General features: G+C 40.4%; 1 protein-coding gene across 5 annotated transcripts in view; it reads left to right on the plus strand.

The window, feature by feature from the left end:
* The window catches only part of LOC106061043 (UPF0547 protein C16orf87 homolog), a 73,098-nt gene that overhangs the window by 19,272 nt on the left and 39,436 nt on the right, over positions 1–14,390 (plus strand). For all 5 annotated transcript variants that reach the window (XM_056039151.1, XM_056039149.1, XM_056039150.1 and 2 more), the window contains exon 2: positions 3,134–3,263. In XM_056039151.1, the coding sequence (XP_055895126.1) occupies positions 3,186–3,263 (78 nt within the window). In that variant the 5' untranslated portion in view covers positions 3,134–3,185. The remainder of the gene's footprint in view (positions 1–3,133; positions 3,264–14,390) is intronic.

The raw sequence follows: 14,390 nt of genomic DNA on the forward strand, positions 1-14,390 counted from the left end.
CATACTTTACTTTACTTTACTTTACTTTACTTTACTTTACTTTACTTTACTTTACTTTACTTTACTTTACTTTACTTTACTTTACTTTACTTTACTTTACTTTACTTTACTTTACTTTACTTTACTTTACTTTACTTTACTTTACTTTACTTTACTTTACTTTACTTTACTTTACTTTACTTTACTTCACAAGTTGAGACTTCAACTAAATCTGAAAATAAAGACCTATAATCACAGGGAATGTGTATTTGTAATCTATCTATATTTATATAATTCTCTTCTTCCCTCAACAGTTTGGATGAGAAGCAAGAAGTAAAGGAAAAATCACTCTCTTATTTCTGCTGAGTCACCCCCACGAAATAACAAGAGGGGGAGGGTAGGGGGAGAACACGTGGGTATTCACACGTCGCTACTGATGGCTGCGCGCTGAACTGTCAAACCATGCCCACTCCCATCCCCCTTAGTCTTGCGGGAGGTTTGGACTAAAAAGTAAACTATCTTCAACTCTGAAGGAACATCCGAAACATGTAAAACATTTTACAAACAAACAGAAGTCCACTTTAGGGAACTGTAGGAGAGTGCGGATCCTTTAAAAGTGGGGGCCCACTGCAGTGGCCTATGACCGGCCATGCAAAATAAGTGGCGTATGCTACGCCACCGGTCGACTAGTATATTTAAAAAGAAAAATTTAATAATGGTCAACATGTTCATCAATAATACACCTTTAATATTTTTTCTGTGTGAAATTTCATGCTTATTTGAGTTTTATAGAGATTTATTACGCCAAACTCTCCCCTGGAGGCATCCAAAAGAAAGCGGGTATCAACTTCCCTTTCCCTGGAAAGTGATGCCTCATTCAATACTGTTATGAAAATTATATGCTGTATCGGTTGTCGTTCTAATGTTTACATATGCTTGTAACTCGTCCGTAAGAATGTGTTCACGAAATGGTGTGTTGTGTAGTCATTTAGTGTATTAAAGCCATACTAAGCGGACATGGTTTTCGACTCTGTTATTATTATGTTCATAACAATTTAATCTCTCTCCTGCTATATACCAAATGATAATTGATAAAGAGACATTTGATGAAGCAAACACTCTAAAACAGCATCTACATACAACCAAAGAATGTGGTGTTTGCTAGGTTAGCTACTTGCAAACAAGAGCAAGTTCAAACGATAGACGCCTACATGCAGAAATTAAGAATTCTATCCAAAGATGGCAAATTCAAAGCGGTGACTGTTTATCAATGGACTAGTGTCCAACAGCATTCGAAAATGTCTACTTGAAAAGACTGTTTTGAGTTAAGAGGAGGCTCGCTTACTAGAAGATGCTTATCAGCACTCATTACAATATGAATCATCACAGCCAGAAACTAATTGTGCTGCAACTACTCTCACCAATTCTTTTGCCACACCTTCGCCAAACGTAACAATTCCTCAAAGTGCAAGCAATTCACACATACATGAAGTAAATGCATTAGCTAGCAAGTGTTACTTTTGCAGCAGGGTTAAGCATCCCAGCTCTCAATGCCCTGCAAGGGAAGCAACATGCTATCAGTGCTTCAAAAAGGGTCATTTTCAAAGAGTATGCAAATTGAAATCTTCAACTGTTTCGGCTATTGCTTCTGTGCAGCCTTTGAGTTAAACAAATCTACGATACCCATTTTCACAACAACGTGCAATTAAAGCCCTAGTAGACTCTTAGAGCTGTGAAAGCTATATTTCGATGCACATCGCTAAGAAGCACAAATGGCCGATGTGTCCCACAGACAACAGAATCTTTACGGCTTCTACCCATCTATCTCTCGAATCACTCAAGGACACATCTACGCTAATGTGCAACTCAAAAATGAACGACACGAAGGAGTTAAACTGTCTCTACTAGACAATTCGTTCTCTGACATCATTCTTGGACTTGACTTTATAAGTTTGCACCAGAATCTGTTTATTCCTTTCGATGGTCAGAAACCATCCTTGTGCCTGAGTACTCTCCAGCCAGCGAGGGTAGAGGCTCCTAGCCTATTTAATAATCTGTCACCAAACTGTACCCCAGTTGATACAAAGTCTCGCAGATACTCAATTCCAGATAGAAAGTTTATAGAGAAGGAAATTCAACAGCTGATAAAGGATGAGATTATTGAACCATCTAAGTCTCCCTGGCGAGCACAAGTCCTAGTCACAACAAATGATAGACATAAGAAAAGTATGGTTATAGACTACAGTTAAACCATAAACCGGTTCACTCTACTAGACGCCTACCCCATGTCCAGAATTGACGAACTAGCAGAAAAGATTTCCCAATACTCTGTAAACAGCACTTTAGACCTGAAAAGTGCATACCATCAGATTCCCATAAAAGAAGAGGAAAGGCTGTTCATTGCCTTCGAAGCATGTGGGAAATTGTATCAATTCCGTTGTATTCTGTTTGGCGTTACGAATGGAGTCGCCTGCTTTCAGCGTACGATTGACAAAATCATCGAAGATGAACGACTCACTGATATTTTTGCTTATGTGGACAGGACTCTGAATCACACGACCAAAACCTACAGCACTTTCTTGACAGTGCTCAAAAGTATGTAATCACTTTAAATGAAACAAAAAGTGTAATTAGCAATACTAAAGTGAGACTGTTAGGATAAGAGATTTTCGACTCTGTTATCATTATGTTCATAACAAATACTATGCTTCCTAGATATGTGAAGTGGTCTATCACATTAACTGGGTGTTCATTTACAGGGGGTAATTAGGTTTTATTGGGTGACTTCTGGAACATTACTCCTGGTTGTGGAGTTTAAAGATACTTGGTGGTATTGACTCTGAACTGTCGTCGCTATTGTCCATGGTTGGAAGGCTTCCCGAAGACATCCCCTGTAGTCCTGCAGAAAATTTTGCCTAGGACATAATAATCTTTGTTTCAGAAAGGACAGTATCTTAAAACTTACACAAACATACTTTTATTTTCATCCAAATCCAAAGGATGGCCTACTACAAGTAGATCTAAATGCTTCTTTCTCATTTCCACCTTCACTTTCTATTCAGCACTGTAAGTTCTTAAGATTAAATCTATACAATTTAGTACATTCATTTATCAATGTTTTTATTTGACTTTTTGTAACTTTTTATTACCCTAGAACTATCCAGATACAGATAAATATAAGGAACTACTTTAAATAGATATCAGGAATGGTGAAGAAAATGAAACGAGTAGAACGAACAGAGTCAAGAATTGTTACCAAAAAGTGTCCAGATTGTGAACAACAGGTATGCTTACTGTAACTAGCCCACCTTTTTATAGCTAGGTAGGTAGATTTTAATAAAATGATAATTCTTCTCAGCTATATTCAAATAAGCAGCATATTATTTTTAAGTCACATACTCTACTACTCAGCAAGTTACAAATGTCACATAGTGTTCATATTTTAAACTAAGCAACAAGGCTCTTTATTTCTTCGACCTATGCTGGAGGGCGGTGGCTGGAGGGTCAATCAGGGAGCTGCTGTATTGGACACATGCCCGATGCAGCAGATGACTGAGTATAGCACCTGAATAGCCCTGGCGGGCTCATTCTGGACTTCCGAATGGCCCGTTCCCTTGTTGGACTCGATGGCTGGTGGGGAGCACAGGTGCCGAACTAATAAGAATATATATATCGATAAAAAAAACAACAAATAAACTACTTGCCCCAGACTTATGTCTGGGCAAGAGACGCCGTATTGATGCAAAAAAGGAGGAGGCCACAAAAAGCTGTACTACCTGGCCATCATTTCTGGTGGTCAGGTGCACAGAGGAGGGGAAAAGCCTGACAAAGTTGAGCCCTTTTATTATCTATAAGGGACTAAAGTCATTAGTGGGAGAGCCCAAGAGTGTGTCTAAGCTACACAAGTCAATGCAACTTCTTGTAGAAGTAGATAGCAAGATACACTCTGATGGGCTTTTAAGATGCAGAAGACTCTGTGATCTCCAAGTGGAAGTCATGCCACACAAGAGTCTGAACACCAGCAGAGGTGTAATCAGCTCTAGGGACCTACTGGAATGTTCCGAGAGGGAAATAGTGGATGGCATTGAAGGAGTCACCCATGCCCGGCGCATTACCAGGTTATCACTTGCTGCAGCCTGTATCTACCACCAGGCGCTCCATTAAACCCAACAGACATGGAGGACCCATTGAAACAACCCCCCGGCCTTATTTAATCCTTGGGGATTTCAACGCCCATAACACAATATGGGGATCCAACAATACCGACACAAAGGTCGTATGCTGAAGGATATCTTCCTCCAACATAATTTATGCATACTTAATGATGCATCACCGACCTACTTTCACCCAGGAACTGGATCACTCACATGCATTGACCTCACCGTATGCGTCCCCGGACTTCTGGACGACTTTAAATGGTCAGTTAGCAATGATCTACGGGGAAGTGATCACTTTCCAATCATCATTACTAACAATCTCCCTTCATTGGAACGACCTCAGCGGTGGAAACTGAATAAGGCCGATTGGGAACAATTCCAAAAAAGATGCTCCGAGGATATCACAGAAAATATCATCGATGAACAGAACCCAGCTGATATATTTGCTCTCCGCGAGTTGCGGGATGACGAATCTAGTGGTTTACTAAATTTGTATGGAAGCTACGAGGCACTACGCCAAACAGCAGAGTTCCTTACCAGAGCACCACTGCCTTGTCACCAATTGGAGTTCATCTCAGATATCTTTGCTAGGAAGCTACTAAGTATAGCCAGGAAAGTTGTACCCCTAACCTCTACAAATCCAAAACGGCCTAGCAAACCATGGTTTGATACAGCTTGCAAAAGTGCTATTGGCGATAGGAAAAAACGACTGGCTGCATTTATAAAGAATCCTTCCCAGGAAAACCTAAAGCTATTCAGGATAGTTAGAGCAAAGGCTAGACAAACCATACGGTCAGCCAAAAGGAATTCCTGGAGAAGTTTTGTCGGCAGTCTGGATGCCAAAACTTCTGCTAGAGCGCTTTGGAAGGCAGTAAGGTGAATCAAAGGGAAAGAATCAAATGCAATAGAGCATTTGAAAAACCAAGGACGAATTTTCACGTCTCCAGAGAAATAGCTGACTGCCTTGCATCCTCAATAGCAGAAAAGTCATCCACTGCACACTACACGCCAGAGTTCCAAAAAGTCAAAACCAGGGAGGAAAGACACCCCATTGATTTCAGGTCAGAGAACAATGAAGACTACAACAAACCGTTCTCGCTTGAGGAACTGAGGGAATCGCTGGACAAGTCACATGACACAGCGCCTGGAGAAGATGAAATCCATTACCAGCTCCTCAAGCACCTTCCCGAATCCTCTTTGGCAGTCCTGCTAGGGGTATATAACTGTGTGTGGCAAACAGGCGCTTTCCCAAACAGCTGGAGGAAAGCCACAGTTATACCGATACCTAAACCGAGAAGAGACGGCTTTGACCCAGCTAACTATCGACCAATAGCACTAACAATCTGCATCTGCAAAACCATGGAAAGAATGATTAACAGTAGGCTGGTCTGGTACCTGGAGAAGAATAAAGTGATCTCCAACTACCAGTGCGGATTCCGGCAGGGGCGGACAACAACTGACCACCTGGTAAGGCTGGAAGCTTATATTAGAAATGCATTACTCAGAAGAGAACATCTAGTAGCTGTATTCTTCGATATAGAAAAGGCCTATGACACAACCTGGAAACATGGCATTCTACGTGACCTGGAGCTTAAGGGGCTTAAGGGACACCTTCCCCATTTTGTGGGGGAATTCCTGAAAGATCGAAAATTTCAGGTTCGAGTGGGCAACTCCGCTTCTGACACTCATGACCAGGAAATGGGTGTACCCCAGGGCAGCATTCTGTCAGTCACTCTGTTCAACATTAAAATAAATAGCATCATAAATGCTCTGTCCCCTGGCATAGAGTGCTCTTTGTATGTTGATGACTTTGTCATTTTTACTTATGGGAAAAACATGAACACCTTAGAAAGAAAATTTCAGTTATGTTTAAACAAAATTCAGGGTTGGGCAAACGACAATGGTTTTAAATTTTCAGACTCCAAAACAGTTAGTATGCATTTTTGTAATCTAAGGGGACTTCACCCAGACCCTGAACTATTTATACACAAAAAGAAGATCCCTGTCGTGAAAACTACACAATTTGTAGGCCTCACCCTAGATTCCAAATTTAATCCCTGCTTTCGACTCTATATTTAACCCCACAGAGGTAGAATTATACAATCGAAGGCCTAACGTCATACAGCCGTTGGGCTTTCGAATGAGAGAACCCATCCAAAATTTAACCCCACCCATTGACCAAATCTCTAAAATAGAAACTCCTCAGAATCCTCCTTGGCTAATGAATAAACCCAAATTAAATTTATCTCTCCTCAATTTCAAAAAAGAAAATACAGACCCAAGCATACTACAAGTCCACTTTAGGGAACTGCAGGAGAGCTACGGAGATTGTGGCACCATCTACACAGACGGATCCAAAATGGATGGAAAGGTCGCGTGTGCCTGCTCCTTTAGGAACAAAACAATCTCCCGTAGACTCCCCGATGGCTGCTCCATCTTTACGGCCGAATTGCATGCAATATCGCTTGCACTTATGGCCGTTAAAGCATCAGAAAGGAGGAAATTTATAATCTGCTCCGACTCCAAATCTGCATTGCAAGCTTTGGGGCGGATGAAGACTGACATCCCATTGGTACATAAGAGCCTGAAGCTGTTGGACCAAATAACAGCCGACCGTAGGGATGTCACTTTCATCTGGGTCCCCTCCCATGTTGGCATTGAGGGAAATGAAGCCGCAGACAGAGAAGCAAAGAGAGCCCTAAATCATGCGGTGTCAGGAATTCCCTGCTCGGACCTGAGACAAAGTATTGCCTCTGCCACCTACTGAGAGTGGCAGAACCGATGGGAGGCTGAGACTCACAATAAACTCAGGCAGATTGTGGCGGATGTCAGGTGGCGGCGCACATCTAAGGGTCTGACAAGGCGTGGTAGCACGACCATGTCCAGACTTGGCCACACCTACATCACGCACTCTTTTGTGCTGAAGAGAGACGAGCCCCCACTTTGTGAGTACTGTGACTCTCGCCTCACCGTGGAACATATCCTCGTTGATTGCCCCAGATACCAGAATGTCAGGGAGAAATATTTTAGAGCCACTAATTTAAAAACACTATTTGATAATGTCGACCCTGGGAAGGTACTGGGCTATATCCGGGAAGTGGGGCTCTCTACGAAGATCTGATTTATGAATTTGTGAACATGTACTATTTACATTAGATTTTTACCAAATAATTAAATTAAATAATTAAATTTTACTACCTTTACATTTTAACTGTGAATAGACCTTGATTTTAATGATATGACTGTATAGAATCCGACCCTTGTTGTTTAGAGAGAGAGAGTAGTCCTTAAGGGACTGCAGGCACGACATGGCCTAAATTGTGCCGATGTGCCTCAAATCAAAATCAAATCAAATCTCTCGCCTCACCGTGGAACATATCCCAGATACCAGGATGTCAGGGAGAAATATTTTAGAGCCACTAACTTAAAAACACTATTCGATAATGTTGACCCTGGGAATGTACTGGGCTTTATTCGGGAAGTGGGGTTGTCTACGAAGATCTGATTTATGAATTTGTGAACATGTACTATTTACATTAGATTTTTACCAAATTATTAAATTTTTACTACCGTTACTATTTTAACTGTGAATAGATCTTGATTTAAATGATTTAACTGTATAGAATTTAGCCCTTGCTATGTAGAGAGAGTAGTCCTTAAGGGAATCCAGGCACGACATGGCCTAAAATTGTGCCGATGTACCAAAACCAAACCAAACCATTAAATTGTTATGAATATAATGATAACAGAGTCGAAAAACATGTCCGCTTAGTATGGCTTTAATACACTGAATGTTTACATAACACGCATTTCGTGAACACATTCTTACAGACTAGTTACAAGCACATGTAAACACAAGAACGAAAACTGATACAGCATATAATTTTCATAACACTTTCAGTCTAACAGCTACTCAGCTTGACAAAGACCTACACTTAGGCTGTGTTTAGCATAGGAAAGTCCATGTCACATAGACAGACACATTGACACTTCTACCTCCTCCTCCAACTCAGAAGAAAGCAAAGTACACCTCCAAAGCCTAATGAGAACAGTGTTGTGAAGGTCATGCTAAAGAACAGATTCTCTGTGTTTGCTGGTGAGGTCATGGAGACTGAACAGCATGAGAAAACCTTCACTCTTAGAGAACCTGGAGACAAGATGTCTGACTCGGATCCTCATTCGAGAATCCAGCCAGATACCCAATCCCTACCAAGTTAGGGTTAGATCAAGTCCCTAATGGCAGAAGCCAAACTAAAGTGAAAGATGCCCAAAGTAAGGGCGAAGGAAATAGCCTCTGCTTTGACAAGAGGGATTTCCTCTCCAGAGAGAAAGAATTCCCCTAAAAGGCGGGTATCCTGCTCTCCATCCGAATCAAAGTCTAAAAAAAAAAGAAATGATGGTAAACCCATCTGGGGCCTTCCAAGGCCTAATAGCTCCAAGTAGGTCATTTAGAATAAGCCATTGATTCCAGGATTGTACAGTGGAATTGTAGATACCTCAAGACTCCTGTAGCTGTTTGTCTACAGGAAACATTTATGAAAAAGTAAGATAGTATTAGTTACAGCACATACAACAGAACTGTTGAAGATGCTGAAAGAGCATTAGGTGGAGTCTGTATCCTTGTGGTATTAGTTACAGCACATACAGCAGAACTGTTGAAGATGCTGAAAGAGCATTAGGTGGAGTCTGTATCCTTGTGAAGGACAGCATCCCCCATGAGTTGGTAGAACTCCAAACCACATTACAGGCTGTAACATCTAGAATATCCCATCATCATGTGCTAAAGTCGATTGGTAACAATTTCAAGAAAGATTCTCCCAGGATGTTACAGAAAATATCATTAATGAGCACAGTCCAGCTGATATTTTTTGTTATTACAAGCTACTTGATATTGCAAGGAAAGTTGTACTCCTAACCTCTGCAAATCTAAAATTGCCTAGCAAACCATGGTTTGATGCAGCTTGCAAAAGTGTATTGTCGATAGGAAAAAATGACTGGGTGCATTTATAAAGAACCCTTCCCAGGGAAATTTTAATTTATTCAGGATAGCTAGAGCAAAGGCTAGACAAACCATATGGTTTGCCAAAAGGACTTTATTGAGAAATTTTGTCAGCATTCTGGATACCAAAATTTCTACTGTAACAGTTTGGAAGGTAGTAAGCTGGATCAAAGGGAAAAAATCAAAATCAAATGCAATAGGACATTTGAAAAACCAACTGTTACATCCCCCAGAGATATAGCTGACGGCCTTGCATTCTCAATCCAAATATATAATTGTCTTCATGGCTCAACAGTTTGGACACCAAGACAAAAGTGCAGGGCATAAGGCCTGCAAAAAAGCAGCGTATGCTACACTGTGAGTCGATTAGTAGCAGACGAATCAACCACTTCACACAACACGCCAGAATTCCAAACCCAAAAAGTTAAAGTCAGGAAGGAGAGACATTCAATTAATTTCAACTCAGAAAACAATGAAAACCTTCAGTTCTCACTTGAAGAGCTGAGGGACTCTGACAAATCAAATGACACAGTCCCAGGAGAAGATGAAATCCACTATCAGTTCCTCAAAACATCTTCCTGAACCCTCATTGACAAAAATCTATAACTGTGTATGGCAATTAAGTGCTTTCCCAAACAGCTGTAGGAAAGCCACAGTTATACCAATCCCTAAACCCGGAAAAGATGGGTCAGATAACTATTGCCCAATAGCATTCAGTAGCTAATTTTGCAAAACCATGGTAAGGTATCGCCAAGGCCAGTGCATCATATGGCAGACTGTCTAAAAATGTCTGGAACAGACGTGGTATCACCTCAAACACAAAGGTAGGGGTCTATAGAGCCGTCATCCTCCCTACATTGATCTATGCCTCAGAAACATGGACAGTGTACAGTAAACATGCAAAGAAACTGAACCACTTCCACATGACATGTCTGAGAAAAATACTAAATGTCAAATGGCAAGACAAAATACCAGATACTGAAGTCCTTCGAAGAGCGTGTCTGCAAAGCATCCACACAAACTGATGCAGTCCCAGCTGCGATGGGCAGGTCACGTCTACAGAATGGAAGACCACCGCATCCTTAAACGACTCTTGTGTGGCCAACTAAGCCAAGGAAAGCGCTCGCAAGGTGGTCAAAGAAAGCGCTTCAGGGACACCCTCAAAGCTTCTCTGAAGGCGTTCAGCATAGACCCAGGCACCTGGGATACAGAGGCACATGATAGAGCATCATGGCGTCGCGCTGTGAAAACTGGCGCACAGGTTGCTGAGGAAAAAAGAACAACGCTGGCAGAAGAAAAACGCCAGAGAAGAAAAGCAAGGCAAACGACACTAGCTCCAGCTGGAATAACCTGCCCAGTGTGCGGCCGAACATTCCGGGCTCACATAGGTCTCACCAGCCACATGAGGAGGCATAAAACCCAGTGCAAAGCCCTCAGCCTCCTGGATGACAAAGTGGTCATCATCGAACCACAATGGACGAACTATAGAGCATTCATTAGCTAATTTTGCAAAACCATGGTAAGGATGACAAATAATAGGCTGGTCTGGTTCCTTATCAGAAATAAATTAATCTCTAACTATCAATAAATAATAATTATAGCTTTTATATAGCACTACTTTCATGCTTATTACATGTTCAGAGCACTTTGGTCCAATCTCATTTGTGAACCAGTGGGGTGGGGGGGGGGAAGTTTTTCAATGCTGCCTTTAGGGGCTCAGTAAACACAACTCTGCTTGAGTCGATGTCAAACCTCAAGCCCCCATAGGTAGCCAAGACAAGCCAAATTCAATCGTACTTAACCTCTCGACCACGCCTCCCACCCCTACCAGTGTGGATTCCAGCAGAAGCGGACAACAGACCACCTTTCATCTGGAATGCATTTATTAGATGAGCATTCTAGTAGCTGTATTTTTTTTTAACATAGAAAAGGAAACATGGCATTCTACGGACCTGGAGATTATGGAGCTAAGGGACACCTTCCCTGCTTTGTGATGGAATTCCTAAAGGACCAGAAATTCCAGGTTCGAGTAAGCAACTCTGCTTCTGGCATTTATGACCAAGAGATGGGTGTACCCTAGGGCAGCATTTTTTCAATAACTGTTTAATATATAAATACAGCATAATAAAGGCTCTGTCTACTGGTATAGAGTGTTCTCTGTATGTTGATGACTTAGTCATTTTTACAAATGGCAAAAACATAAATATTTTAGAAAGAAAATTACAATTATGCTTAAATAAAATTCAAAATTTGGCAAATGAGAATGGCTTTAATTTTTCTGACTCCAAAACTTTTTGCATGCATTTTTGTAGTTTAAGAATAATCCATCCAGACACTGATTTATTTTAAGACAAAAGTACTATCTCTGTTGTTAAAACTACTACATTTTTAGGCCTTACCCTAGATTCAAAATTTTATTTTCTCCCCCATACTAAAGGACTAAACAAGAAATGTCACAAATATTTAGAGTACTCAGCAATACAGACTGGGGAGCTGACAGAGAAACCTTGCTACATCTATATCGTAGTCTGATACTATCCAAGTTAGATAATAGATCCGTAATATATGGAGCAGCTAGAAAATCGTACCTTAAAATATTGGAGCCCATACAAAATGCTGCCCTGCAGCTCTGACTTGGTGTGTTTTGAACATCACTAATCCCAAGTTTATGCGGAGGCTTGAGAACTCCCCATGGACATCAGAATGAAAATGTTTGCATTGCACTGTATAGTCAAGTTGAATTCAAATCCCACTAACTCTGCTTTTGACTCCATATTTCACCCTTCTGTAGTAGAACTATACAATCAAGAGCCTAACGTAATACAGCTGTTGGGCCTTCAAATGAGAGAATCCATTCAAAATTTAGCTCCTCCCATTGACCAAGTTTCTAAAATAGAAATCCCACAGAACCCTCCTTGGTTGTTGAATAAACCTAAATTAAATTTATTCGTTCTGAATTTAAAAAACAAAATATAGACCTTAACGCACAAGATGATGGCTGCCTGGTCGTGTGGTTTGCGCGCTGGATTGTCGTTTGGATTTATCGATGGTCCCAGGTTCAAACCCTGCCCTTTCCCATCCTCCGTCATCCTGCAGGAGGTTTGGACTAGGAAGTAAACTATCTTCAACTCTGAAGGAACATCCGAAACATGTAAAACATTTTACAAACAAACAGAAGTCCACTTAGGGAACTGTAGGAGAGCTACGGAGAATGTGGCACCATTTATACAGATGGATCCAAGATGGGTGGAAAAGTCACATGTGCCTGTTCTTTTTGGAACAAAGCAATCTCCCGTAGACTCCCTGATGGATGCTCCATCTTCACGGCTCATTAACATGCAATCCTACTTCCACTTGTGGCTGTAAAAACATCAGGCAGGAGAAAATTCCTTATATGTTCTGATTCCAAATCTACATGGCAAGCCAGTTGGTACATAAAAGCTTTTAAAGCAAATAGAAACTGACCATAAGGATGTCATTGCTGGGCTGTCACCTTCATCTCGTTCCCCTTCCATGTGGAAATGAAAATGAAATTGCAGACAGAGAAGCAAAGAAAGCTCTCCATGAAGTGGTGCCAGCAACACAAAATTCGTTGCCTAGACCTGAGACAGTGTATAATCTTTGTCGCCTATCGAGCTATGGCGAATGTCATGCGGAGATCCACATGTGGCGTTCTGACATGACGTGGAAGCACGACCATGTCCAGACTTAGGATTGGCCACACCTACATCTCACACTCCTTTGTGCTAAAGCAGTGATTCTCAACCGTTTTAGCTCAGCGACACCTTTTACAATTTTGTTACCTTGAGGTGACACTAAATTTAAATTATTGTTAATGTTGAAAAATATTTCTAATGTTTATATTAAATATACCGGTACATTGCCAAAGCTATGTTTTATGAAAAATCAGGTAATTATATTTCCAGTAGGGGATTTGGGGGCCCAGGGGACTTGGCCTCTTTTTTGGGGCCCCTGCATTTTAACATTCGACATCATGACATGAGATAATGTACTTAAGAAATATATAAGTCTAATGTGTAAAATGCATGCAACAAGGTCACTAATCTACATAACAATAGCAAGATAACATGGCATTGGCAATAATGTAACAAATTTCTGACACTCAATTGGGGGCCCGGGGGATTTTTTAATTTCGTGTATATTTCTCCATATAATTTAATTGTAAATAAATGAAATTGTATCATGTACCAGTACATTTATTTACTTTTCCATTTCTTTTCACCATATTCATATTGGATATTTATGTAACAATTTGAAAACCATGACAGAGCTCGAATAGTGTTCTGAATAATAGTAAACTGACCTTGAAATTCAGATCAACATTTTAGTAAACTTGGAACACTGTGCAGACACCACTTATATATTTTCAAAGAGATTTTATACTTTTCCAAAAATAAACCAAATTTCTCTTCTGCATGCTGTTATAGTTTCAAGAGGTTTGCAAAAGAGAAACTCATTTTTTAAATCACCAATCACTCTAACCTAACCAAAATAATACTGGGTATCCTGTGGACAAATATTTCCTTAAATAACATTGACTATTAAACATGGCGCATTATTAAATATAAAAAAAAATGCTTTTCAATTTCATCAGGACATCCCGATAGAAATAATATCTATGATTCCGCAATGGCATAACTTTTCATTTACATTAATTTAAATGGTTAAAAAATGTATGCTGTGACAATTAAATAATTGAAATCATTCTGCAAATCTATCCCCGAAGGACAATCTAATAAAAGTATTTTTCAAATTTACACTTTCTAATTGACAAAAAAATCTATATGTTGATGGTCTTAGGCAACCCCTGGCAAAACGATATTCAAACCCCAAGGAGGGTCTCGACCCACAGATTGAGAACCCTTGTGATAAAGGAAGATTCTTCTCTCACCATAGAGCATATCCTCCTTTATTGCCTCAGACACCAGAAAATATTTTAATTCGAACAACCTTAAAACGTTTAACAGCGTAGATCCTGGGATAGTACTGAGCTTTATCTGGGAGGTGGGGTTGAATGCTAAAATCTAAGTGAGCTGAGAAGGGGCAAAGTACTTTTATATATCTATATCTATCTATCAATCTATCTATATCAGTCATGTCAAACTCATTAAGGTGTATGGGCCGCATCAAAACTTACTATGACTTGAGGGGCCGCAGCCAAAAATCAGTTGTAAAACAGCCTACTTACTAATCGTTTTATGTAAATTAGATACAATACCATAGAATACAATAAT

The sequence above is a fragment of the Biomphalaria glabrata genome, chromosome 8 (assembly GCF_947242115.1).
Source record: "Biomphalaria glabrata chromosome 8, xgBioGlab47.1, whole genome shotgun sequence".
Classification (NCBI taxonomy): Eukaryota; Metazoa; Mollusca; class Gastropoda; family Planorbidae; genus Biomphalaria; species Biomphalaria glabrata.